This window comes from Malurus melanocephalus, unplaced genomic scaffold (assembly GCF_030028575.1).
Source record: "Malurus melanocephalus ecotype Western Australia unplaced genomic scaffold, MMel_1.1 scaffold_3, whole genome shotgun sequence".
NCBI classification, from domain to species: domain Eukaryota; kingdom Metazoa; phylum Chordata; class Aves; order Passeriformes; family Maluridae; genus Malurus; species Malurus melanocephalus.
Window position 1 is genome coordinate 1,433,532 of NW_026623235.1, and position 25,754 is coordinate 1,459,285.

Consider the following 25,754-nt stretch of genomic DNA (forward strand, 5'->3'; position numbering starts at 1 on the left):
TATAAGCATATGASTGGACTCATAAACAGAGTGAGACTGGATAATTTACAAAATCTGTGACATACATGCTGTGTGAGTGAGATGTGCTAAGGACAGTTAGATAGGCAGAGGAAAAAGTACCAATCTAAGAAAGAAAATTGAAGAGTAGGAGATCAGTACCTATGCAAGAGAAACTAAAAAAGACAATAATAGAGAGCTTGTCAAGAAAATGTTAAGAAAATGTGTCTTTCATGAACTTAAAAGCATAGTCAAGATAATATTTTTTTTTTTTAATATTTTGCTGTCTTTATCTATCTATACAGTCTTAAAAATGGAAACCCAGCAATTMTTTCAAAAATTTTCTAGTATAAGAGAATCACAGAACCATAGAATATTCTGAGTTGGAAGGGACCCACCCACAAAAATCATGGAGTCCAACTCCTAAGTGAATGGCCCATACAGGGAGATCCTTCTTGTTTAGGATGATGATACTTTTTTCCAATACTTTTAATCTGTGACACAGACAAATTCAGTTTGAAATCCATCTTTCTCTAAAAAAGGTTTGACAACTTGAGTACAAGAGGGTAAAGTATCACTTCTCTCCAYAGAGGATGTGTGACGTGAATATGATGAAGATTTAAAAAGGACATGCAAATAACCAGGAAATAATTATTAGCACTAGGGCAAAAAGAGTCTTAAACATACACTCCTTAGATTTTTTTTTTTTTCCTACAGCACTTGGCCAAGGGTTTGATAAGGGTTTGTGTGCTTTAGAACAATAGCAGCAATTTCAGTATGGTTTTAAGTTTGGTTTGGTTTTTTTTGGGGTTTTTTTGCATCTCAGATAATTTAAGGATCATATTATAGAACAAAGAGAGATTCTTAATAAGATAAAATTCATGATATCTGTTATATATCCAGAGGTACTGTTGRAGGACATGTGAGAGATCTCATCTCAGCCTTCTGGTATGCTAGAGAACTAAAAAGTGTGGAGTGAGAAAATCAGATCATGAAAGCTGGTTTTAGGGGAACCTCTGAACAGTGGGCAGTATTATTTTAGAGAAAAAAGATTGTGGGAACAAATGACCAAAAATAGTGTGAAAAAATAAAATTGATCCAAACTGCTAACAAGATGGTGTCCTAAAAGTGTGAGTAGACAATATTTGCTTTGTAAATCTCAAGAGAACTGAAGCATGATGTAGCTATGAAGTTGCTCATTGTTATATACAATACACGTATRCATAATCAAAAAAAGAAATATATCAAGGATAGCATGAGAAGATCAACAAATTTCAAAACCAGAATTTATTAATCAAAAAAAAAATTGTCTGTGGATGCAGTCAATGGCCTGACTGGTTAATTTAGTTCAGTATGCTAACACTGAAAGTAATAAAAAGGAAATGTTTAGAGAAAATCTTTAGAATACAGGAAATGTTTATAGTTGTTCTTCTGATGACTTATTGTTGTGGTTTGAATGAATTCAATGGGAGCAAAACACTCCCAAGTTCCAGCAAACCCCCTCCCCCCTCTCTTTTCTCCACCCGGGTCCTAGAGACAACCTTTTCCACAGAGAGGAAAGTGAAAAGAAAAGGGGAAAAAAACTATTTATTTAAAAATCATATAAACACAAAGAAAAAAAAAAACCTGTGGAATCAGCTGTTAGATCCCAAAGCCTTTCTCTTCCCTCCTGGGAGTAGCTTCCCCTCCGGGTCCCCAGAGGGGTTCGACAGAGTCTCTCTCCGATAGTTCACTGAAGGATTTTTCTCCCGGCCGTGCCACGAGAATCCTCCAATTCTCAGATGACGAAGAGGAAAAACAAATTCGAGGAAAAACAAGTCCAAAGAAGAAAAAAAAAAAGCAGAAAAAAGGAGCAGTCCCAGGAAGAGCAGCTTCTTTTTCCACCGCTGATCCCRAGAGAGAGCCTCCCSRRGAAAAAAAAAAAATTGTGTCTTGTCCCTTTCCCTCCCATTGTCCTTGAAGGGAGGAACATCACCAAACAAACCAGAGCAGTCTCGACTATCATGTATAGTTACAGAAGGGTTGTTTAACTTTCCTCTAACATAAGCAGATGATAGGAATACAATACTCAGCTAACCTAGGACATTTATGATTAATGAACTTTCTGAACTGACTCTACTAATCCAGTAGTCTCTCAGTGACTATACCAGACTCTGTATAAGACTCTAGCTAAAGCTAAGATTGGTAAGGCACATTGGTAACATACTTTGGGTATGTTAGTTTAGTCACAAAAGGAAGTTCATATACAATGTGGATTCATTTGTAAATGGATGAAGCAATCTTGTAGTGCTGAGATCCAATATGGAAAAGGCAGAAGCACTAAATGCCTTTTCTGCACCAATTTCTACAGCAGATGTGCTCTTAGGCATCTGTATGTATCAACATCACTTGTGAAGAAGAGGGACAACCAATACTGGGCTGGTAACAACAGGTAAAAGCTGCATTCAAGGGCAGGGGACCAGATAGCTTTCCCCAAAGGGTGCTGAAAAGCAAATTGAAGAGCAGACCTTCAAGCCAGATGCCTGACAAAGTCCAGCACAGGGCCAACAGAAACTTCACGAAACTCAACAAGTAGAGGTACAATGTCTGCACTATTGATCTGTAACCTGTTCTCGTCCTGAATAAAACAAGCGATATACTTAACAATACAAGAGGTGGTAGCAGCAGACCAAGGTAAATTATTACTCAGCTGGTAGAGCTACACCTGCAATATTAAGCCCAATGTTTTGCCTGCCACTTCAAGAGACTGGTAAAAACTCAAGAGTTTGGAGATTAGTCAGAGGCTTAAAGAACATGATCTACAGTAAAAAGTTAACACAGCTAGGCTAAATTAGTCTGACAAAGAGAAAGCTAAGGTACTGTCTAATAGCAGATCATAACTGCTTCAGGAGACATTACAAAGATATTGAAGTCAAACTTTTCTAAATGTGGCAGATAACATAAAATGAACAGTTTAGAAGATTCAGATTTTTCTTTAGAAGAAATTTCCTTCAAAAAAAGCAGGGCAGARCTGGAGCAGCATACTCAAACTCTTTGTGAAATTTTAATTTTTTCAGGAATGGCCACAAAGCCACAACTGATCTGACTAGACCTACTTTGGGCAGGAGAATGGACTGGATGCCCTCTGAAGGACTCTGGATGCCCTCTGAATTTGACAAAACTTTCATCTCATATCTATTTTTAAAGTTTTCATCATGTGATTCAAATTGAGGATTGCTCTTTAAATAACAGAAACTAAAAGCAGTAATGAGTCCAAAATGAAGCCATAGAATTCCTAAAGCATGAGAAASAGCAAGTTTAAAATTTTGAACTTCATATGAAGTTTATACTGAATAGTATTTTAACAGCTAGAATTTCTGTAAAACTATCTCACTTTAGGTTCTTTTCCTCTATTATTTGATATATTCTTTAAATTATTGTTGAAAAATATTAAATTATGCAAGGAATAGAAACCTCAAGATCAGCTATAGTGATAACTTGTATTATTCTGCATTTTGAACTTACATTTCTCTTGTAAATGTTATATGGAATAGGTGGGACAGAGTAGAAGATAATGCAGTTTGGATTTTTGCACTCATACAAAGGGAATACATCTGAATTTTTACATTGAATTCCCACTTTATTTCTGTAAAATCAACTGAAAATTACAGGGAAAAGTATACTCAAGATTCACATCTTTATGATGTATTAACATATTCTGCTCATGTCTGCAACTGAACAAATTTGAGAGAGGACATCATTTTTAGCCACAGAAGAAAATGTACAGCCAGAAATGACTAAACATCAGCTTTTAAAGTCTATCTCTATCAAATTGCTAATTTAACATTATATTTTAATGCTAGCATAAAGAAATAATCAGCACATATATAATTTCCTCCACCAGCAGTAAAATAAACTAATGATATGCAAGCTTTCAAGATTATGTACAGTGAATTTTCTTTTTATTCTAGCAACTTTCTGCACACTACTGATCCGCAWTTTTTTTATGTGTAAGCTACAGATATGTTGTCCCTTTGAGTCACAGTATGAGAAATGAGCTAAGTCACAGCATCTCTCTCAGTTTAAGTACATCCATAGGAACATTTTCATAGATCAGMTGATAAGTACTTGAAAATCTTACTGTAAAATGCTAGAATTCCATGAGATAAGGTTTGAATATCTAAATCTTCCAAATTTCTGATCAAGAAAACTCCTTACTGTGTGCTGAAAATACTAAAGTGATGAGTAAATTTTAGTTTCAAAGGATTTCCTGACACTCCTGAAGTCAATGGTAATTCCTTTAAAAAAAAAAAAAAAAAAAAAAGTGTAATGTTTTCTCACGAAGCTTATACTGTCAGACAATTGTCCTTGACAAAGGAACAACTTAACTGTTAAAATGTGATAGATGCACAAATGCCCTATAAATTAGCCTCATATCTCACACTGCAAATCAAGTTTTGTTAATTTTTCAGGATGTTTGGCTTCAAGTTTCAGAGTCTAGAAGCTCRCCTTGCATGTCTGCCAAAAAGAATATGTGATTCAGAGAAGATTTAAGGAAAATCAAGTGTGGTACCTCTAGTCAATCTAGTCAACTAATGCTAATTTCACTCTTCCAAGTAAAATAACTATAAAGCCATTTATAATATAAAATGAAAGAAGGTATTATCATTAGTTCTACTGAAAAAAAATTGGTAAAATAAAYTATCCTTAACATAAACTTCATATTCTTCCTTCTCTCAGCAGAATATGTGTTGTTAAGACTACACCAGCATTTCTGTCCAACAGTATTCACAGCTTGGCTGGGATACAAGTTTGATCAGAATCTCATCTTTAAGTCCAAGTTGACCTACACTACACATCTGAAGGGATAGAGATGGGCCCATTCAGTTTTTTCATGAAAGCAGAACTTTGAGATGTTGGTGGAAAAACATGGTTGCCTCATAATAAAATACCTGTTCAAGGATAATTCAATCTTGATATGTTTATTCCTCTAGAAACAAAGAAAAGAAGAAACAAGACCACATGAAAACTTTTTATCTATTACCTCCTTTCTTTTCCATAGTGGCATTGACTCTAAAACGACACGTGGAAAAGGTGCTTGTTTTACTGTATGACAAGTAAAGCAAAATTGGAAATTTCAGCAGAGTAATCACTAGTGTGTCTAAAATTTTAAGAAACTCCCAGGGAAGGGAAGTTTTCTTTCTGAAATAAAATGTTTTTTCTCAGTACAGGAAAAGCTGGCAGCTATAAGTAAGTCTTCTTGACTTTATTTCAACCTGCAAAACCTTTTATGCTCAAATAGACATCTAGCATCAGAAAGAATGCCTTTAATGCTCCAAAATACAGCTATGGGGAATTTTTGCATTACAAAAAATATCCAAAAGGGTAAACATGGAATTGTAGGCCCCAAATAATGTCATGGAGTGCTTCAGTGTGTCTTAGAGCTTGGATTACAGATTTTCTAWGTCTGTGTGACAACCATGTAGGAGGAAATGAATGTGCTGAGAGCAGGTAGTGTTTGTAATCAGAACAGAAGTAAAACTGCAATACAATCCTTCCAAACCTACACCTTCACATTTGAAGAAAGCCAAGGAGATGCGACAAGAGCATGCTCTTCTCTAAAATACATTAAATTGTACAGAAATTAAATGCTGCTTGATCTTAGCAAAGATAGAACTAAACCCTTCTTCAAAATACTGTGTTTTCAAATGAAGGCACTGTAATTGGAATTGTCATTTTCTTTCCAGAAAGGAAAAAAAGAGACAAGCTTAACGTCAAGCTAATTCCTTCATTACAGAGAAAGTGACTTCAAGAAGGGAAAGGTGAAAGTGTGCCATTTTTCTGTCCGTCAGGTATAGGACAGCCTGGAAAAAATTTTCCATAATACTGGATGTTTTTAACTAAATGTAAATGTMTCATTTATTCTAAAGAAGTTGTAACATTTTTATTATGAAAGATTTTGAAGCAATTTAACAACCATTATGATAATGACAAGAACTGAAAACAGGTTAACTTAAAACAGAATTTTAAGTCTGCTGAAAATTTTTAGCCTGCTTTTGTTCTCCATAAGACATTTTACCAATGTATGAAGTGTTCAATTTGAGATAAATGTATATGTTTTACCACTATGCACCAATGTTCTTGTTCTTTACAAGTATAAATCTCAACAGATAATTTCGGGATTTTCTTTTTTTTTAAGAGAAGTCACCAAGATTAGTGGGAAATTATGGAAAATAAACACTGGAAAACATATTGACTCTGGTACTTGTGTATCTTGCATACAAATGTTCAGTAATTTGAATGCCTTCTCCTTTCATTACCYTGTAAATGCATTTGAAATAGGAAAGCCTGATAATCACATCATCCCAGTGTAAATTGAAAAATAATCCTAACTTAAACCTTAATATTTTGTCCTAAAAGGAAAGATGAGTGCATGATAATCATCGTATATTCTTCAAGGTACTTCCCCTCACATAAGTTTAACTAGAATAATCTTGGCAAGTAGGTCTTTTCTGATCACTTGCAGAGATAACAGTAGAAAAGAACTGGCAAGTTTTCTGTCAAAAGCTTTCACTCTCAAGCCGTATTTTTGAAGTTAAAATACAAAACACCAGCCAAAGTAATGATTCTAGGAAGCATGACTGTTAAATACAGCTTTTTTTTTTTATTATTTCTCTGAAAAATTAACTTTTTTTTTTTTTTTTTTTTTTGCCAATTAACATTAGAAATTACATTTTAATAAAATTAGTTATAAAGCTTTCTCTGATGCACACAGAACTTTTGTTTTTCTTAACACTAGAGAAACAGGGAGACTACAATGATTAATTGAGAAATTATAATAACTCTTTGCTAGCTAGCACATTTACTTAGGAYGTAACTCAATCCTGTCTGCTTGATTAGGAGGAGAAATGACAACATACATACAACAGAGTACAAGAAGTTATGTAAAAGAATGAACTCTCATAATTTTGTAAAATCTTTGAACATCCAGATTATTCTAACAGTTATCTTCAAATGCTTAGAAGTGTGTTGTGGAAGATTTGCAATAAAAATATATATATAGAAAACAAATCTGAATGTAATAAAACAAATTCCCTTCTAATTCCTTCTTTCTTTCTTTCTTTCATCATTAAGGTGTTTTGAAGAGAGCTGTAAATATAATGTGAAATTAACATATGATGTAAACCAAGAACACAACTTCAGATTTTTTTTTTTATATACAGTCATTATGTTATAGTGTGGTTATGTGTCAAATATAAAATAATATGCATGTTAACCCTTTTAAATAAATTTTCAACAATTGAAAAGAAAAAGAATCAGAAACTCAGATAGAAAAAATATTAAAATTAATCCAAAACATTTTCAGAAGGTGATTATGTATATGTCTCTACTCATCAATCACTGGTGATACTGAAATTAGGAGTCATGTTCACTGAGAAAACAACATAGAATGCTTTGAAGGACTATTGAAGTTGTTTTTGATTTTTTTTTTTTTTTAATCTTACAAGGTAAGGGATTTGAAAGATAGCAGCCAATAAAGGAGAATACATTAAAAATAACTAAAAAAATTATCTGCATTAAGAGTTGTGAGCCAGTGTGAGGATTAACAGAGAAACACCTCTGCATGTACCAAACCTCTGGGTTCCTGAAAAACCTGCTGCAGRAAGTGCAATATTCTCTAATAGGAGTCCAATGACAATTCCTGTAGGATCTGAAATTTCTTCTCTGAGGTTTTATTTTTCTTCTTGTGTAATACTCAATTTTGCTTTGTCCTTTGCAAAAACCTCCAGTACCACATGTATCACAATATTTATAAATCTAACACAGTATTTACATGAGAAAATAAACTTACCTTGAATCCAATTTTTGCCAGATTCCTAGAGATATATGAATTCTTCTAAGTATGTATTTTATCTTTTTGAATACTAAGTACATGCTATATTGCATTACATAATTTAATACAGACCTCTAGATTACTTGTTACTAAGAAAGTTTTGAAAAATTACTCAGCAACAATRATACATTTTTAACATACATATTTTTCAAGTTCAGTATTAAAGAAATTATACAATGGTAGGATTCTTATTTTACCTAAAATCTGAGCCTATTCGTTTTCCATTTTCTGGTTCTCCAGGATCGGGACACAAATTGGATGCCTGTTTAATACCTCCTTCATTTACTGAAAAAAACAAAAACAAAACAAAAAAAAAATTTAAAAAAARGAATTAAATAATAAAGTTTTTTTTTTAAAATACCAAGTTAAGCAATTAACAAATATGAAAGACTATATTCTTTTTATTTTGGGTCTTTTAAAACAGATTTTCTATAGAATAGGATCACCCATATAAACTCCAGCTTCAATACCCAAGTTTGCCTTCCCTATACCAAACAAAGCATGTATTTTCTGATTTTTTTTCCAAAAAAATAATGCAAATTTTATATAACATGTTTTAATCAGCTATTTTGTTTGCTTGCAATATTATTGAATCCATATGGAAAAAATATTTCTTTTGAAACATTAACATTTAAAGGAGAGTTCATCAAGTTTAGGTCTGTAGAATTTTATTCTGAACATACAATAATAAATGTCATCTCCACTTAGAGTTGACCTTTTCTCCTTGAATTATAATAAAATTTGAATGCATAAGCTCCTCCTGAGACAATTGTCCTTAATCAATATTGAAAATGTATATATTCCCAAAATTTAGTGATCTGAAGGTAAACTCAAAATGCCAGTTTGATTTGYATCCATTTATCTTACCATAAACTAAAACAGATCTCAGAGAGAAACTTCCTCTGAACCATTCTTTGTATTTTTCCAGAAATTTGTACGTAACAATCTAACCCTAAGTATATTCAACCACCTATTCAAAAAACCTGAAAAATTAGCAAAGGAAGTTAGTCTTACAACTTGGTAAATTCATGGCTTGACTGAAAAATATTTAAAGAAAAAAAAAAAAACCAACAAGTTGACCTGAAGCCAAGTGATTTGTACTAAGCAGAAAAAGATTTTAACCTTTATTCATCTTTGTTATGGATGAACTAGACCAATGGATTTGCAGTATTAGAATTTTATTTCCCTCTAAGGAAAAGGTTTGCATATAATTAGGGTAACCACACTGCTGGATGAAACAAAAAAAAAAAAAAAGGCTAGACTCTAACTTTATTTCTAAAGGGCATTTGTTAAATTTCAGCTTTTAAAGAAGAGGAATATAATTCAGAATACTTGGGATCTTCCCTTCCTTGAAATTTGTATTCTTACACACACAGAAAGGGAAGAACTGGTTTGGTATYTCTCAGGAAGCCAAAGGCCAAATGCAAATATTACAGAGAAAATATCTCAACTTAGCGTACTGCCCCAAAAACCAATGAAGCTCAGCCATTATCAGCTGGACCCTCCTCTGTCCCAAAATATCTGGAACATGTCCAAGGTTGCTCTAAAAGCAAACCAAGGCCATCTCTGTTTATCTGGATCTCTGTTTTCAGGGGACTTCTGGGCCACGAGGAGTTCATGCTAGTGTTGGAATATATATATTTCTCTGACAAATTCAATTCCATAGATTGCATTTAACAAGGACATCTTGTTGGATAAGCATTTAGAATTAACTCTCTTTGAAATATCTGGGTGCTTCACTGGGACAAGAGAAGTTCARAATCATCATAAGTAGCCTGCATATATAGAGAAGACATTGCAACTTTTCTGACTATAGCTAAAAAAATTATTCCTGATGCCTGAAAATAATATTATAGAAATTATCATGATGCCATTTGGCCATGCATTGTATATCAATGCACAAAGAAGAAATTTTAATGTAAAAGATTAAAATATTGTTTAAACAACATTATTTATATTTATTTWAATTCATTATTTAGTATTTCAAATAATTATTTTATTTTCATACATTGTTTCCCCATACACAGGTAATAGAGCAAATATTCATGTAAAAAGACTATTCTACTGGATTGCAAGACACAAGAACTATTATACACTTCAATTTCTACCATTATTGGAAGCTGGAAAATCCTATTTTTTCAACACCTTCTGTATGAAGTTTCATTGCTAGAAATACTTTACAGAATAAAATATTAAATGAGATATGGAATTATCAATATTAATAAATAAAAAATTATAAAGGTTTATGTTAAATAAAATCAGTAAAATAACTAAACTAAAAATCAAGACAACTAAATTCATTAAAAATCAAGACATATACTTCACTAAAAACACAGAGGAAAGTGCTACAGGTAGATACTGATTTCTGATTTGATCCCAATTCCAAAATGCATTTACAAAATCATAAACCTGTTCTGATTTATGTTATGTACCTAGTGAAAAGTAAATTCAGAGTTTAGGATTTTTGTATTGATGTTACTTTTATAGACATAATGCTTGACTTTTCAGTCTACAGTTCTATGTAATTCCACAGATACCTCTCGATGTTTTTTTTTTTTGTTTTGTTTTGTTTTACACCCCAGATGCTCATAGGACAATAAGCAATGAAAGGGTTTCCTGCAGTAAATTAAATGCATCATTCATTCAAAGTCTGCTCATGAAACTGGAATCAAGAAAGTTCTAATCCAGAGTTCTAATCCAGATTACAGTAGATTCACCAATTAATTCATTTGTTAATGCCAGCACTTCTAAACTGAAGCTGATGCATACTTGTTTCAAAATATATCATCATATCAAGTATTATTCTGGCTTTATTCTGTGCAAATCACCTGTGCATTAGCATTGAACCTTATCAACTCATAGATTAAAAAAAGGATGCAAAATAATGAAAGGACATACAGATGAGAATGCTAGATGAAAATTTCTAAAGACATTGCTAACACAAGGCATAATGTAAAATATGTATTCACATATTTTCACTAACAGTTGAATGTTTTGACTTTTTTTGATGGTTTTGATGATTTTTTTTWAAAAAATGACTTTTTTTTAAAGGACCCTGTCTGTCATTGTAATGCAAGTACAGACCCAACTGAGGCCACACTGAGAAAATTATCTAGTCAACAGTCAAACACATAAGCTTCTTACAAAATAATGTGTCTTTACCACCCTCAGCAACCAAAGTGACAAGAGAATCAAATGCTAGATTATTTTATAAAATATTAGTTATCTATTTATGACAAGATTATGATAACTAAAGGTACAAATCACCAAGGTTTTCATCTTCACTTATTAGTGACTCATATATGTAATCTATTCTGCATAACCAATATCAAAAAACATAAAGCAGTTTCCAGCTTCACATAGAATATCATAACGTACAAAACTGTCTAAAGACCTTCAAAAATATGTTGTTAAATTTCATCATCAATTTCATAACAATCATCTTTGGATAACATAAGTATCTGATACTTCATTATAAATTCAGAATTCCTATTAAAGTTTATAAAGTAGAAAATGTAATGATTAGTGTAAATATATAGAGAAACAATCTCTATCATCCATCATATTATTATTGTAYTGTTATTTGTAACAACAGAATCACAGTTGGGCCTCAGTTCCTCAGGGATGTACTTTATAAACACTACTGTAATTATGTTACTGTTATTTTTCTGCATAATCAGTCTGTTTTCCATTCACCCAATAGGTATCAAAAAAATATTTGKTTTTAAATATTTTGATACAAAGTTTTCAGATAAACCAGAAATGCCTTACAGAACTATTTAGGTGATGCAGTTTACAGAGAGGTTAAATATGGCAATATATTACATTGCAAAAATTGAACAGAAGTATGTTTTGCTTTATTTTTCTGACTTGATAAATATCAAAGGGTCTTACTGTTTGGAGACATCTTTCTATAAAAAAAAGAAATCATACCTAATATCTTGACAGTTTAAAATCTAACACTGAAAATTAAAACATATACTAATGTGTAATGCTAAATTCTGGAAACTTAATCCATCATGGATACTTTAAACAAAAAAAAGATTAGTGTAAGTAAGTCCAACCTAGGGAGCTTCAAAAGCAAGTCCTTTCAGTCCTGTGAAGAATAATGAAATGTAGTATAATCCGACATATGCTTAACATTTTGTCCATTTTATTTACTTCTAAATATTTAAAATGTGGTTCTATTCCAAAATGGACTCTATAAAAATGGCACATTCTTCTTCAAAAGTATCCTTCTAATGTATTTAGAGACACACCTATCTAATTTATGTTATAGAGTTGCCTGACTACTCCTTATGATTTAATCAGGACTTGGTCCACTGAGATGTTAAGCACTTTCAGTTTCCAATTTCTGTAATTAAACCTGAAGACACCAAGAACCTCCAGAATTTTTTAAACTACACTTAGTTAATCAGTTAAAATGTCAAACTTAATGATTTTTTTAAAAAATCAGTGACCTCATATGTGGTTGTGCACTTGTAAATGAGGATACACTTTGGTTTGCACAGCATTTGATGCTACTACTAATGTTCAATTAAAAATAAAAGATCTCCTATCCTCAGCTAGATTTACAGCCTACTCCTAGGAGGCTGAATATTTATTTCCTTGCAAATACTGCAAATTTATTGTGAAATTACTGACAAAATAACATGTCCTTCTGCAATGCCAGATTTATAGAAAGGCTGTCTTTAGAGTAGAACCATATTTAAAAATCCACCATGCAGACTGGAGAAACCAGTTATATTATTAGAAATACATAAATAATTACACACAAACAACACACCACAGACTTCACTCTTGCACTAGAAAAAAGTAACAAAAAAGGAGTACACTCACAGATAGAAAACTTGTTGCTGTTGTCTTTCCCTGGAAACAATTTAAATCCTCTAGATTTAAAATCTATGGACTTTTTCACTAGTTAAAAAAACAAAAACAAAAACATGTATCAGGCAATACAATCTAAAATTTTTCATTTCATTTGACAAATTTTATCATGGTAGTATATACAAATTAGAGTACTGGCCACGTCACAAGTTCATATTTTGTACCTTTGGTGGGAAATAATTTACAAAAACCAATTTTTTGTACCTGACAAAGGAAAGAAGTGAGATTTGCAGCTTAATTTTTCTCCAGCATGACTAATAAAAAAAAGTATGGCCAAAAGTGTTTATTTCCATGAACCACATAATTGTGTAAAACACAATGGAACTTGGAAAATGAAAAGAATTATAAATATGTTTGCTTTAAAACAGCTCTTTCTTCTGTGTCGAGAAAAAAGAAAAGGAAAAAAGATATTTGAATATAGAAAATAAAATACAGTCTGCTGTTCTGCTGTTGGTTCTGCAGCTGGTCTTCTTTCTAGCTTGAAAACTGTTACTTGCAAAATGGGATACAGAAGGTAGCTGGCTCCCACCTCTCCCCTAAGCCCACAGCTCATMTGTTTCTCTAAAAGTCCTTATTTCAGGCTGGCTTTACAATAATGACAGTCAAGCCAGGCAAACCTTGTGACCTCAATAAACCTTTGAAAGAAAACAACTAATTAAAACATAATAAATCCAAAATTATATATATATATATATATATGTATGTATAAAGTAAGCAAGAATAAGCAAAAAGACTGCAAGAAACTTTATTTCTCAGTCATTAAACTGTCTCTTATCTCTAAAACGTTTGGCCTGTGAGCAGTGAACTATCCATTAGAACAGACCTTCCAAAAGGTTTTCTATTTTAAGTAGGTTTATTTTAGGCACAATATACCTAAATGGCTTTATAGCCACTATAGTCACTACATTAAAAAAGAAAAAAAACAAACTAAAAGCTATATTTATGGCAGAAGATGTTTTATGTTGGCTACAAGGAAATACTGCTGATGAAGAYAGCATAGATTAAAGGAACTATGTCTAGGAGAATTCAACCTAAGATAGAGTGTACATCATCATGGAATTTTTCATATCCATTACTTCTTATGGAAAATCGATGGATATTCAAACAACTTTACTTAAATACCACAGTAGCAAAATATTACTGATACATTTCTATAAATAAAAGTATCATTACTAAGCACAAGAGCAGAAGCAGATTCAGAAGAAAGTGTACTACGAAGAACGAGAACTTAAAGGAGGAGTTCTCGATACAAAGGATACTTGTATCATACAGTGTTAATACTTATTTTTACACTTCTGATTGAGGAGAAATATATTTCTTATTTTCTTTCTTATATTATTTATTTAAATTATTTATTTTATTTCTTATAAATACAGAAACACTATTATCTCAAAAGGCAAAATGTAAATTTACTTCTGTGTTACTATAACATAACTTAYAAACATTGATAATGGTTCTGGGAAACATTATTTGCAGAAATGAAACATATCCGTTGCACAAAATACTAGATTTTGGGGGGTTTTCACCTTTAATAGCAGAGGCCCCTAACCCTCTCCAAATTAATTTAAGTCCATAAGCAAGTCTATCGTCAGTGGACATCACAGACCCAAGAAAGGTACTTCCTTACAGTAGAGCAATACTGGAATAACAGTAATGCCCTTTCTCATTATCTGAGCTTTCTAAAATGCTACTTCTATGTAAATATGAATGTTGGACTACAGGTCTAATCCTCTCCTGGCCTTCTTTGAGGATCAGAATAAAATAACTCAAGAATCAGAAAATAGTCTTAGTTACTCTTCCAGCATCTAAGCAAAATTGAAGTGGTCTTGAATATGTGATCTCAGGTGCTGGAATAGGTTAAAATGCTTTCATTACAGACATGTTTGCCCTTTATTTTCAGAAGTCATCATTACACAATAAAAAAGGAAGACTCTCCTGCATTTATTCTCATTTGTTTCTATGCATTCTGAAACACCTGAATGGCATATCCATAGTTTATGTACATACAAAGGGTTCACAAGATCTAAGGTGGAACTGAAAATAGTTAAAAGAGTATCTTGGTAAGCACCTTGAAATTAATCAAAGCTTTTATAATTGTTTGCATCATTAAATACCAATAGGAAAGCAAGCAATCCCAGTTCTCTAAAGCACCTTTACCAGAAAAGAATTTTACTCCTAACTGAGGTTTGTATGTTGATTTATTGAACAGTAGCTTCTGAATACATTGTGAAGGTGTAGTTATAGAAATTTATATGGCAAACATGCCATCACTAAACTATGTGTTGGGCTGCATATGCATGAACACACATAGAAACAACCACACCATCACAAAAAATATCCCCTACCCAACAAATACATTATTTTATACTTGGCAAAATATACATTATTTTGCATGTCAAACACATGACAGTTAAGTACTGAAAGTGAATTCCATTTTCACAAGACTCAGAGGATGGATTCATGACAGCAAACTCTGCAGTGGTACACATCTAAGCTATCCACAACGAAAAACAGACACTTCAAGAGTTCAATTCATCTGGTCTTAAGATACCTACTTTTGCATAAGATAAGTTTATATGCCCAATTCTCTCAAGAAAAAGAGTTCAGATGCAACAATGCTACAAATAGCTAAATATGGTCAGACTAGTATTTTGTCATATTTTCAAACAGCCAAGAGCCAAGAAAACAGATTACCACAATGAAGTAGGATTCTTCTGTGATGACATACCAATCTAATAGGAAGGTAGTGATGAGACGAAAGTATATTTTAAAAATAATCTCAGTTTATAAAAACCTATATGTTGTTACCATCTGCCCASTGTTACAATGCAAGGAGAAGCTTATTTATTTTTTTTTTAATACTACTTGAAATGCATATGGCTTCTAGGTTGTTTGGTTAGTTTGTTTAAATTTATAGATAAGGACAGCAGGTTTGTTTATTTGTATTGCTTATTTCTGGAGAAGGAACACTGGTGCACAACTCCTATCTAAATAAGTCTGACAATCCTGAATCTAGTTTTGATCACATGACTTGATGAAGCCTAAAGAGTAGAATCAGAACTCTGTAAAACCAAATCAGAAATTATGTCAAAGCCCTGAAAATAATTTAAGCATCCACTCTGGGATTTCTTCTCAAAGCTGCTCATGTTTTTTTTCAAGTCACTTTAATGCTAATAGAGAATTATTATTACAGAATTATAGAATGGTTTGGGTTGGAAGGGACCTAAGGATCATCTAGATCCAAACCCACTGCTGTGGACAGGACACCTTCCCATAAAACACCTTGCTGAAAGCCCCATCCAACCTGGCCTTGAACATTTCCATGAATGGGGAAACCACAGCTTCTCTGTAAAACATGTCTATGTTTATGACCTCACCACCCWCATGGCAAAGAATTTATTAATATTTAATCTAMACCTACCCTCCTTCAGCTTAAAGCCATCCCCCTCCCTTGTCTTATCACTACATACATGGCCATGTAAAATGTCCCTCTCCAGCTYTCTTGTATGTCCTCTTGAGGTAACTGAAGGTACTTTAAAGCCCCCACTAAGCCTTCACTTCCCCAGACTGCACAGCCTCACCTTTCCCACCCCACTCTCTGTAACCTTTTCTAAGGTTACAAGGCCTAATATTTTCCATAAATAAGAAATGCTTTATTAAGGAGGGAAGGATATGAATTGTCCTAGTAATGAAAGAAGTCCAGGTAAGAACTTCTGCATTACAGATGTGTGAGTTAAWATTCAGTCAACAGACAAACCAGGGACATGTACACTTTTCAAGCAGCCAATTTAAAGTGAAATTAGTTCAAAATTATYTTTTTGAAGCTTTTGACCAAAATGGTCTCCCATGTAAGATCATGAAGATTCTAACATCTACAGGAAAAATTTTAGGCACACATAAAAATTATTATTTTTTTCTTTTTATAATAAAAAGTCTGTATAATTAGTGTATATTGATGCAAATTCATATGCCAACATGCAACACAGAAACGCTTATGAGACCAGACAAAGWAAGGCAATTCCAGCACTTTACATTTCAGTATAGGTACTACATTAAAAAAAGGCCCTCAAGTATGTAARTTTTAAGCACATATATCATTAAAAACCCACTTAGATGTAAAATTGGAATAACAACCTAAAGTAYGGCAAGCTCTCAAGCACCAGAAAAAAAATTCATTTTGAATGAAAATTGTTCAGTTGACACAGTTCTGGCTTCATTGAAAAAGTGTATCCTGAGGGCCGAATGAGACATAAATTTCAAGAAGCAAAATTTGCTTCTACAATATGGAAGCATCATGGTATACAGCCATGATTTATATGTATACAGCCATAYATTTATTTAAAACACTGTTAACCCACAAATTCACGTCTTTGTTTTGGTTATGCAACAGCATGTARAGAAGTGTCTAGCCTGTCATTTCTATATTTTGTAAATTTTCATATCAAACATAAACAAGATTTAAAATTCTGAGGACTAAAACACCACTGCTCTAGCCAAAGAACACACTCAGGTTCCATTGCTACAACTATACAGAGAAATGGAAACATCTTTTTCCTTCTCCACGTCCCTTCTCCAGAACTWCTCCTACTTCACATTTGCTATCACTCAACTAATGGAGATGGAGAACAATAACATCATATCAAAGCCGCTATTTCAAGATTGTATGTACAGCCCTACTTAAATTACATCTGCAAAAATATAATACTGTGGGAAAACAAATTATCTGAGAAATAAAGAGTAATTAATTCATCAACTGCCTTCTGAAGTGATAGAAAAATATTGTTTGAAATACAGTGCARAACTGATTTTGACTTGCGCAGAACCAGTGATTCACTGATTATTTAAAATCTGCATGATGATGACGACAGATTTTACTCACAACAACTGCTATTTCTAATGACAMAGAAAGAAGAAACAAGAGACTCAGATACTTTGGACTTCCAGATTCGCTGCACATGTGCAGATATGCCAAATAAATTATGCACCATACTTTCAGTTCATCAGGAATATGTCTAATTCATTTTATTTCCTGTAGAAGCATATCCACAGACTGAATGTGTTGAATTTACTATTCAGGTAAAAGTCAGTTCCTTTTCTCTATTTTTTGCATTCACTCGACATTCACTACACATGTGATACAACTAATTATGCAGAATTTCCAAATTCCAATAATGCAAGTGTTGAATATCCAGATATCTTAGGGATCACCACTTCAAGGGATTGCACAAATGGGATGGGCATACGAGGGAAGAGATAGGAACGTTTAATTTTTATGTGATGACACTTCAGGCTGCTGAAATTTACATTAAAACTCTCTAAACCTAGTGATTACCCAAATAAAGTTCACAGTAACTCAACACAATGACAAACGTAGCACTATCCTCCCAAACCTTTCTGTACCTGGAAAGCCAACATTAGAGWACATGAATTTTCATCAGTTTTKTAATACAGTATGAACTGCATAGGTTAATGATTTATTAAATATGAAGAGCCATACAGAAGATGAATAGACTTCAAAGTRGTGAAACATCCACTTTTCATTTTCATCCACTATTAACTTTTTCCCTTTCCACATGAGCTTAGTTTTTCATTTACTAACCACCCCCTCCATCCATTTCCCCACGTCCCCCACCCCTCTCAGCTGTAAAGTACCCTGGTCAAATCAAATTTTACTGCAACTACTGCATTGCTACACTGAATTAGTGCACTATTACGAATTTACAATGATCAAAATTACAGTTTTGCTAATATATTCTATATTACATGTATATCAAATTTCCCTAATTTGAAAAAAAAAGAAAAATAAAAGTATAGTTAATATGTATATTTTAATATTAATTTATMATTACACTAATGATAAGTTGCTTTTTCTATTCTAAGTACAATACAGCTGATTTATACAAGAATTTGTGGTCAAAAGAAGAAAATCTGAAATACCAAGGGAAAGTAATGACACCACACATCAGACCAATATCAATTATAGAAGTAAACATGTATAGTGTGATGAAGAACAATTCACAACTGCAGGAACTGTGAAAAACATAAATAGGAGAAATAAATTCTGAGAAGAAAACTGACAGGGAAGTATAAAAGGTAGTTCAAATAAAACATTAACACAAGTCCTTTATTGAAATCAGTATGACGGGKTTTTTTTTCCCCTTTCCTCCTCCTAACCACTAAAGATTTGGCTGTTGGATGAAAAATTATCTCCTTTCCTCCTCCCAAGTGGGAAGATATCAAGAAGTTCAGAGCATTATTATCACTTCTCTATAATAAAAATCTTGACATTAACAAACTATCAATTACAGAGTTCATCCACCAAACAGTACATATATATGTGATTTGCTGCACTTATTAAATAGGTATTTCCTAAAGCATTATGAAATATTAAACAAATGTAATTCAGTGATGGAACGTTTGAGTGTTAGATTACATTTGTGTTATGCTTGTTTCTTGAAACTTTTAAAATTTTCCAGAAAGAAAACTTCTTATATATAAATTTTCTTATATAAAAATAATCTTAGAAATATAAAATGCAATAATCTTACTGCCAAACACATTTACTTTCTTCAGACTCCCATCTTTGCAGTTCTGGGTTCACTAACAAAAAAAAAAAAAAAAAAAAACCTGAAAACATGTGCACACTGATTATCTACTAATACTAATACTTTCTACTATCTATTTGAAAGTATTTACCAGCTCTTTAAAAAACATCTCTATCATACTCCTCCTTTTCTCTTCCTGCTTCTAAGTAAACCTCAAAAAATTAGGATATGTGACTATATATTTTCTAAAAAACCCTTAAAATATTTATATCGGATAATCCCAAATTACTAATCTATCACTCTTATCATAATCTTTCCAAAAAAAAAAGAAAAAAAATCAAGATAATTAACTTTCTCATAACAYCCTTTTGTTCCCATAAGTTTCATTAGCATATTATTTCATTTCCTTTAACTAATCTTAAAATCTTCTTGCCTTCTATCACCATAAATTCTTCTCTAAGACAGGAGGAAAAAGAAATGCTGGTTTAATAGGAAMTGCCCAATAGCAAGATTTTCTCTCTCTTTTTTTTCCTGGCCATTACTAAGATACTACATAAAGCCAGATATCAAAAAGCATAAGGCAAGCTGGGATAGATGAGTGTTCTTAAAGAATGAAGGGGAAAGGAGAGAAATTACAAAGGCTTTACAAGACAATAATAAAAAAATAGAGTTGAAAACATAAAGAGAAGATATCAGTATAATCAATAAGATTTTGTAAAACATATATATACTTCAATCCTCAGACTGAGAATATATGGCWAAAAATTTGCAAATGCTAAGTGACATTTCTGCTCTTTAGAAASAAAAGCTTGAAATCATGAAATTTTTTTGAATCCACAGTTCTCTTGAAAATAATTTTCCTAAGGAAAGCACTGAGACATGTTTGAAGTGCTAGATGATGATTAGAGTCATCCATTAAGACTTCCCAGCACCTTTTGAGCCTTAGTCTGCTAAGGATTTTTTTTTTTTTTTCCTTCAACTACTATACCTCTTTTTCAGACGCTTTATTTTTTGTAAATTTAATTTATGACTTATGATCTGTACTAGAGATCTTTTTACATTGCTTGCACATGGTACTCATTTGTTTTTGAGGGGTGCTTAATTATGATGTACATGTATTTCCATATAAARACGAACATTGAAAACAGAATAGAAACCATAGAATAGGTGAAAGGGACCAACATTATCCAATATTCAACTGCCTGACCACTTCAGGACTGACCAAAATTTTGTGTCATATTATTAAGCACACTGTGCCTTTTACCATTTGGCCATATGCCTCTTAACATATCTTTAGACAGTAGAAGTCTATACAAGCCCTCACAAGAAAATGTTCCAAGATGTCTCTCATGATGTATGCATATACACAAATAAAAATTCCAGAGCCTTATTAAGTAAAAGATGTAGTTAATATAAGTTATAGAACAATTCTACAGGGATAACAGCATCGCTAAACTCTGAATTTGTACTGTATGAAACACAAATAGTAGAAAAGAAAAAAAATGTCAGATAATGCTCTATTACTTTACTCATGCTGAAGCCAACAGCTCCTAAAATACTTAAACAGGAAAAAAACCCACAGGGAAATAACATGTTTCTATATTTTTTTCCATCATTTTCAATTACCTTCTTGTCTTGCCACCTGAAAAACACAGATCATACTAGAAACTATGATTGTAGTATCAAAAAGAATTGCTACTGAAATCTCAGCATTTGAAGTTCCTAGGTTTAACTGAATGAAAGGGGTTGGGGATCTCCTTTTCCCTGTTTTTTTTGGGGGTTTTTTTTTTTTTTTCTGAATAGAGGAGGACCTAAACTTTCCTGAATTTGAACGTTTGGGTTTTATTAAAACTAAGGACCCAGAAGGTACTGTGTTTCACTTTCACCTATCCAATCTAAATATATTTTTCATTAGCCTATTGAGGTGCGTCTTAAAAGCAAGCTTCTCATCCATCTACTACCTCTGTCTAGAAGAAGGCTTTATTTTTCCAATAACAAGAACTCCTTCATCTCCCTGATGAAAATATGTATATATTTTATACCAACTTGTCCTTATTTAAATTCTTTACATCCTGACGTTCACTTCAGAATTTATGCTTTCTTTCTGTCTYACATTTTATTTTGTAAGGTGGAATGACTGGGAAAATGTAACACCRTTATAGTACCTTTATGCATCTGATTCAGTCGGAATTCTTATTGATGAAGAAAATACAATCATGTACWGTATTAATGGTATTACTACTGCCCTATAAAATAATACGTGCACTTTCCTACTTCTAATGAAAGTATTTCACCAAATGAACCTAGGGTTTCTTTTTCCAGCTAATAAGCTTAGAGAAGATATTTGTCAGCCAGCCTCTGACACAATTTAAATTATTGTTGAGGCCCACATAGTATCTCTAGTACAGTAATTTACACCTAGCACTTGGATTTTGGATACATATAAACCTCTACTCTCTATGCATCTTGATGGTGCATACACTTCAAAAAATGTTTACAAAACAGAACAGTATTGAAAGACCTTATTCACAGAACAATCTAATGGAAGCCAACAGTACTACTCTTTTTCTGCAGCTATGATTGCATCAGTGCTAATGTATCATAAAACTGCACTATTCTGGTCTTACTAGCAATATTTTCAAAAGACCCCACAGTTAGTTTTATAGGTACAATAATTTTTCACAATTTTAAGTATTCACACACATATATACCAAGTTTTAGTAATTATATTTAGTATATTGAAATTTTCCTTCTCAATTATGAAGCAATTTGCATAATTTAGGAGTGTAATTCTTAAATTACAATCTAGACCACTGCAAAAAGTTCATTTTCAAAGTAAAAACTAATTTTAATATCTATTAAATAGAGAAATAATTTAAAAAGGAAGTCATATAAAATTCTTAAGTAGCTCTTATATAATTCTATAGTCATTTAATAATGCAGAGCAAGACAAGGAGCTTTTAGACTCTGCATTTTATCTGTAACATTTTCAAAGAGAGGCTAGAATACTTCAATAATAACCTACAGGAAACTCTACAAAAATACCTCTGGAACATCCCCCATCATGGAAATTCTTTCAAGTCAATTAACGAATATCTCACATTCACAAAAATTCCTTCAGAATACGTCTATGTCTTTTTAGTAAGGAATATTTTATGTAAGAAAAGTATAGGTTATAGGTTATTTGTGGAAGATCATTTGATATGTTTTAATGGTGGTCATCAAATATTGACATTTGCTGAACAAAAAATGGTAAATTTTTACTCAATAAAGGGATATCTTTTTAATAGCATGCACATATATACTGCTCTGTGAGTTACAGAAACAGTAAAAAATTCTAAAGATTTTTTACAATGACTGCTAGCAAAATCAAGACTTTCAATGTTGCATGAGGGAATAAAATGCACAGTGACCTAGGTGTGGGCTTTCTTCTCCACTAAAGTCTATACAGGTCTGATTTCACTTGTATGTGGGTTGTCATACCTGTAATACTGTTTTAATATATGAAAAATAAGAACCACAACATTATTATTCTTGATTTTTTCATATTCTAATGTTCAGTACTTTAGCATGATGAAATAATTTGGAAGTGTGTGCATCACCTATATCTTGGAGTAAAGAAGAGGTCAAATGAACACTGACAAAACAGTGGAGAGAACACTGCAGTGTAATGATTCCAAACAGCAAATGAAAAAAAAAACCAAACTGTATGTATATCACAATTACTGACATATTTAACTGCCAAATTAGTACAGTCCAACATCTTTAAACTAGAACATATTCTTACAGGTCCTCAAATACTCTCTCAAAACTGAAAATAAGCCTGGCTTTTTTAATTTCAGCAAAGATGTTGTGAAGTGAGTGCCTAGCCACACAACCAGTACAAACCAAAGTGTTGATTAATTTATATCAGCCAATAACCAGAACATACTTCAGATTTCCACTGAAATTAATATAAATGAAACATAAATATTATTTAATGATTTCTATTTCATATGCAAAYCAAAAACAGGGTGTTTCAGTTATGCTTTTTAAATTATATATTTTAAAATTCTGAAGAACAGCAGCTCTGCTGTTTCAATAGGTGTTAGTAAATGAAGCTACAAGAGCTTATAGTAGGTGACTATYCAGTAAGACAACAGGTTCCAATATAAAAATGTCTTTACAAAGTATSAATGATATAACAAGAATTCTACAAATTCCTTGTGCTATAAAAGATGCTTCTAATAAATGTATTTGTATTTATAAATTTTTCATGTATAATTCATTAACATGAAGCACGCAATAAAAACTGAAAATATATAACAAACGGTATTCAACATTAGCCAGCAAAATTAAGCTGATCCTTTTCTGAAATTGTGCATGTGTAAAAATACACCACATGCAATTTTTTTATGAATATCTGCTGGTTAAATTAAGACATTCCAGCATTACTTTTTCTCAGCTTCATGTTTCAGATATCGACATTTACWTTTTAACACAGCAAATAATGCTTGTTTTATACTCCAAATGTTGTTCATTATACTTTAGCATGCGGATTAKATAATCTCAATATAGAAAAATATAAAATCTTTAGCTTTAGCATTTTAATATTTGCTGAATTTCCTAGCATTGTAAATGTTGCTTTGATCATGGATTTCATGTTTGATAGAATGAAAATGTGTAGATGTTTTGAAGACCAAAATTTTGCTGAAGATTTAAATAGAGGGGAGATGAATACAACTGCATCACCTACTAGTTTAAGAGAGCAGCTATTTATAAAGTACATTTTGAATGCTATAGTTAATTATGTCTAATCACAGAATAGATAAATATGCAGAATAGATTAATATTCTAATCTCAAATCTCTAAACTTTCATCATATGTCTTTTACACTAGGTTTCATTATGAAATATAATGATATAAACTATAAAGTCACATCAAAAGAAAATTTCTTACGTGTACATTTTGTCGTTTTATAAATTAAATCAATTTAGACAACCAAGACAGTAKGATCACTAATTTCATTTTTCCATCTGACTGCCCCACTAGAACTCAAATTTAGGCAGATTTAATCCCTTTCCCATTTGAGTCAACTACATTCCCTGAATGGATACCTGAACTTTCATTCTTAATTGATACAAAATATTTTTTTATAACTACATGGGCACAAGTAAAATAATATCCAATACCTCTATGAGTAACAACTGCAAGTTCTTTAGTTCTTTCTATCTGTTCAGCATTTCTTGGTCGTCTTCTTGTGCTTTGTGAATCTGCTCGATGAAGAGAGAGTGCTTCCTTGCAAGTGGCCGACTCCAGAACTGATTTCCTTATATTCATAGCTTGTACTCGTTCTTCAGAAGGTTGTCTATGGGTGGTCACTGCACTGGATACAGCAACACCAGCAGATGTGCTAGCAACAGTAATGGCACCAGTAGTGGCCGCAATATGCTCCTCTAACTCACCAGTGGAGGCAGTTTTGATGAAAGTAGAACCTGTGGGACACACAGTAGTACTGGATGCTAACTTTTTCTTTTGAATTGTGTTTTCTTGATCAATCTAAAAGATTAAATTGCCCTCTGTTTATCATAGTAAAGACAAGTGACATGAAAAGAGGAAAGTCAATAGGCTTTATTTAAAAAAAAATTGAAGCAATCAGAACATTGTTTAATGCTAGCGAACATTTTGTAATAATAGTGATATTACACGTTAAGATTTAAATGTCCTCAAAACTTACACTATAAACTTCTTTACCAGTCATAATGACAGCACATAATTTCCACCCCTGCACATTYAGTCCTGAAATCAGCATGGCTAGAGCAAAATATACAGCTATATCAATTATAGGACCCCCACACTTAGAAAAGTGATAACTATCCTACTGAGGGGTGAAATGGCAGCATTATACAGCAACCTAAGTAGCAGGGGAAGCTGCCATACTCCAGCTGCTAATAAGGCTGCCAGATATGCTCACTCTTTTCATCAAAGCTTGACAGGGCTCTAAAAGCCCATTAAGACTTGACACAAGGCCAAGTATAGACACATAATAAAAGGCACACATTTTAACAAAACTTGYCAGCGTTATTATTTATACTTAAGATAGTAAAAAGGCTTCATATGTAACCTCTTTTTGCTCTCTGATTTCTGTAACTGACTACATTATTTTACTAAAAGACCTCACACACAAACTGATAAGCTAAAAAATTGCCCGTGCACTGCTTTTGAAAACATTATTAAGACATATAAGTTCTCCAGTACTTAATATACATAGAAAATTTTTACCTATTAACATTTTCATCCTTCCCCATCCCCCACATTTGGCTGCAAATGTTTAGAAGCCAAGTCTCTCACCTGTGAGTATTTAGAACAGCTTAACACAGTAGAAACTTCATCTTCACTGGAACRAATAAATGACTGGGCAACGTGTAACAAAATTCACCATAAAAAATAGCATAAACAAAGTTGATGTAGCA

The 25,754-nt window shown here is 32.4% G+C and overlaps 1 protein-coding gene across 3 annotated transcripts in view; it reads right to left on the reverse strand.

Moving 5' to 3' along the window:
- CSMD3 (CUB and Sushi multiple domains 3) overlaps window positions 1–25,754 on the reverse strand; it is a 575,335-nt gene that overhangs the window by 312,553 nt on the left and 237,028 nt on the right. The window contains exons 8-10 of one of the 3 annotated variants that reach the window (XM_057367675.1): window positions 24,474–24,776; window positions 12,710–12,787; window positions 8,068–8,155 (exon numbers count right to left, since the gene is read on the reverse strand). In XM_057367675.1, coding sequence (XP_057223658.1) covers window positions 8,068–8,155; window positions 12,710–12,787; window positions 24,474–24,776 — 469 coding nt within the window. The remainder of the gene's footprint in view (window positions 1–8,067; window positions 8,156–12,709; window positions 12,788–24,473; window positions 24,777–25,754) is intronic. The other 2 variants (XM_057367683.1, XM_057367689.1) reach the window with 2 other exon arrangements.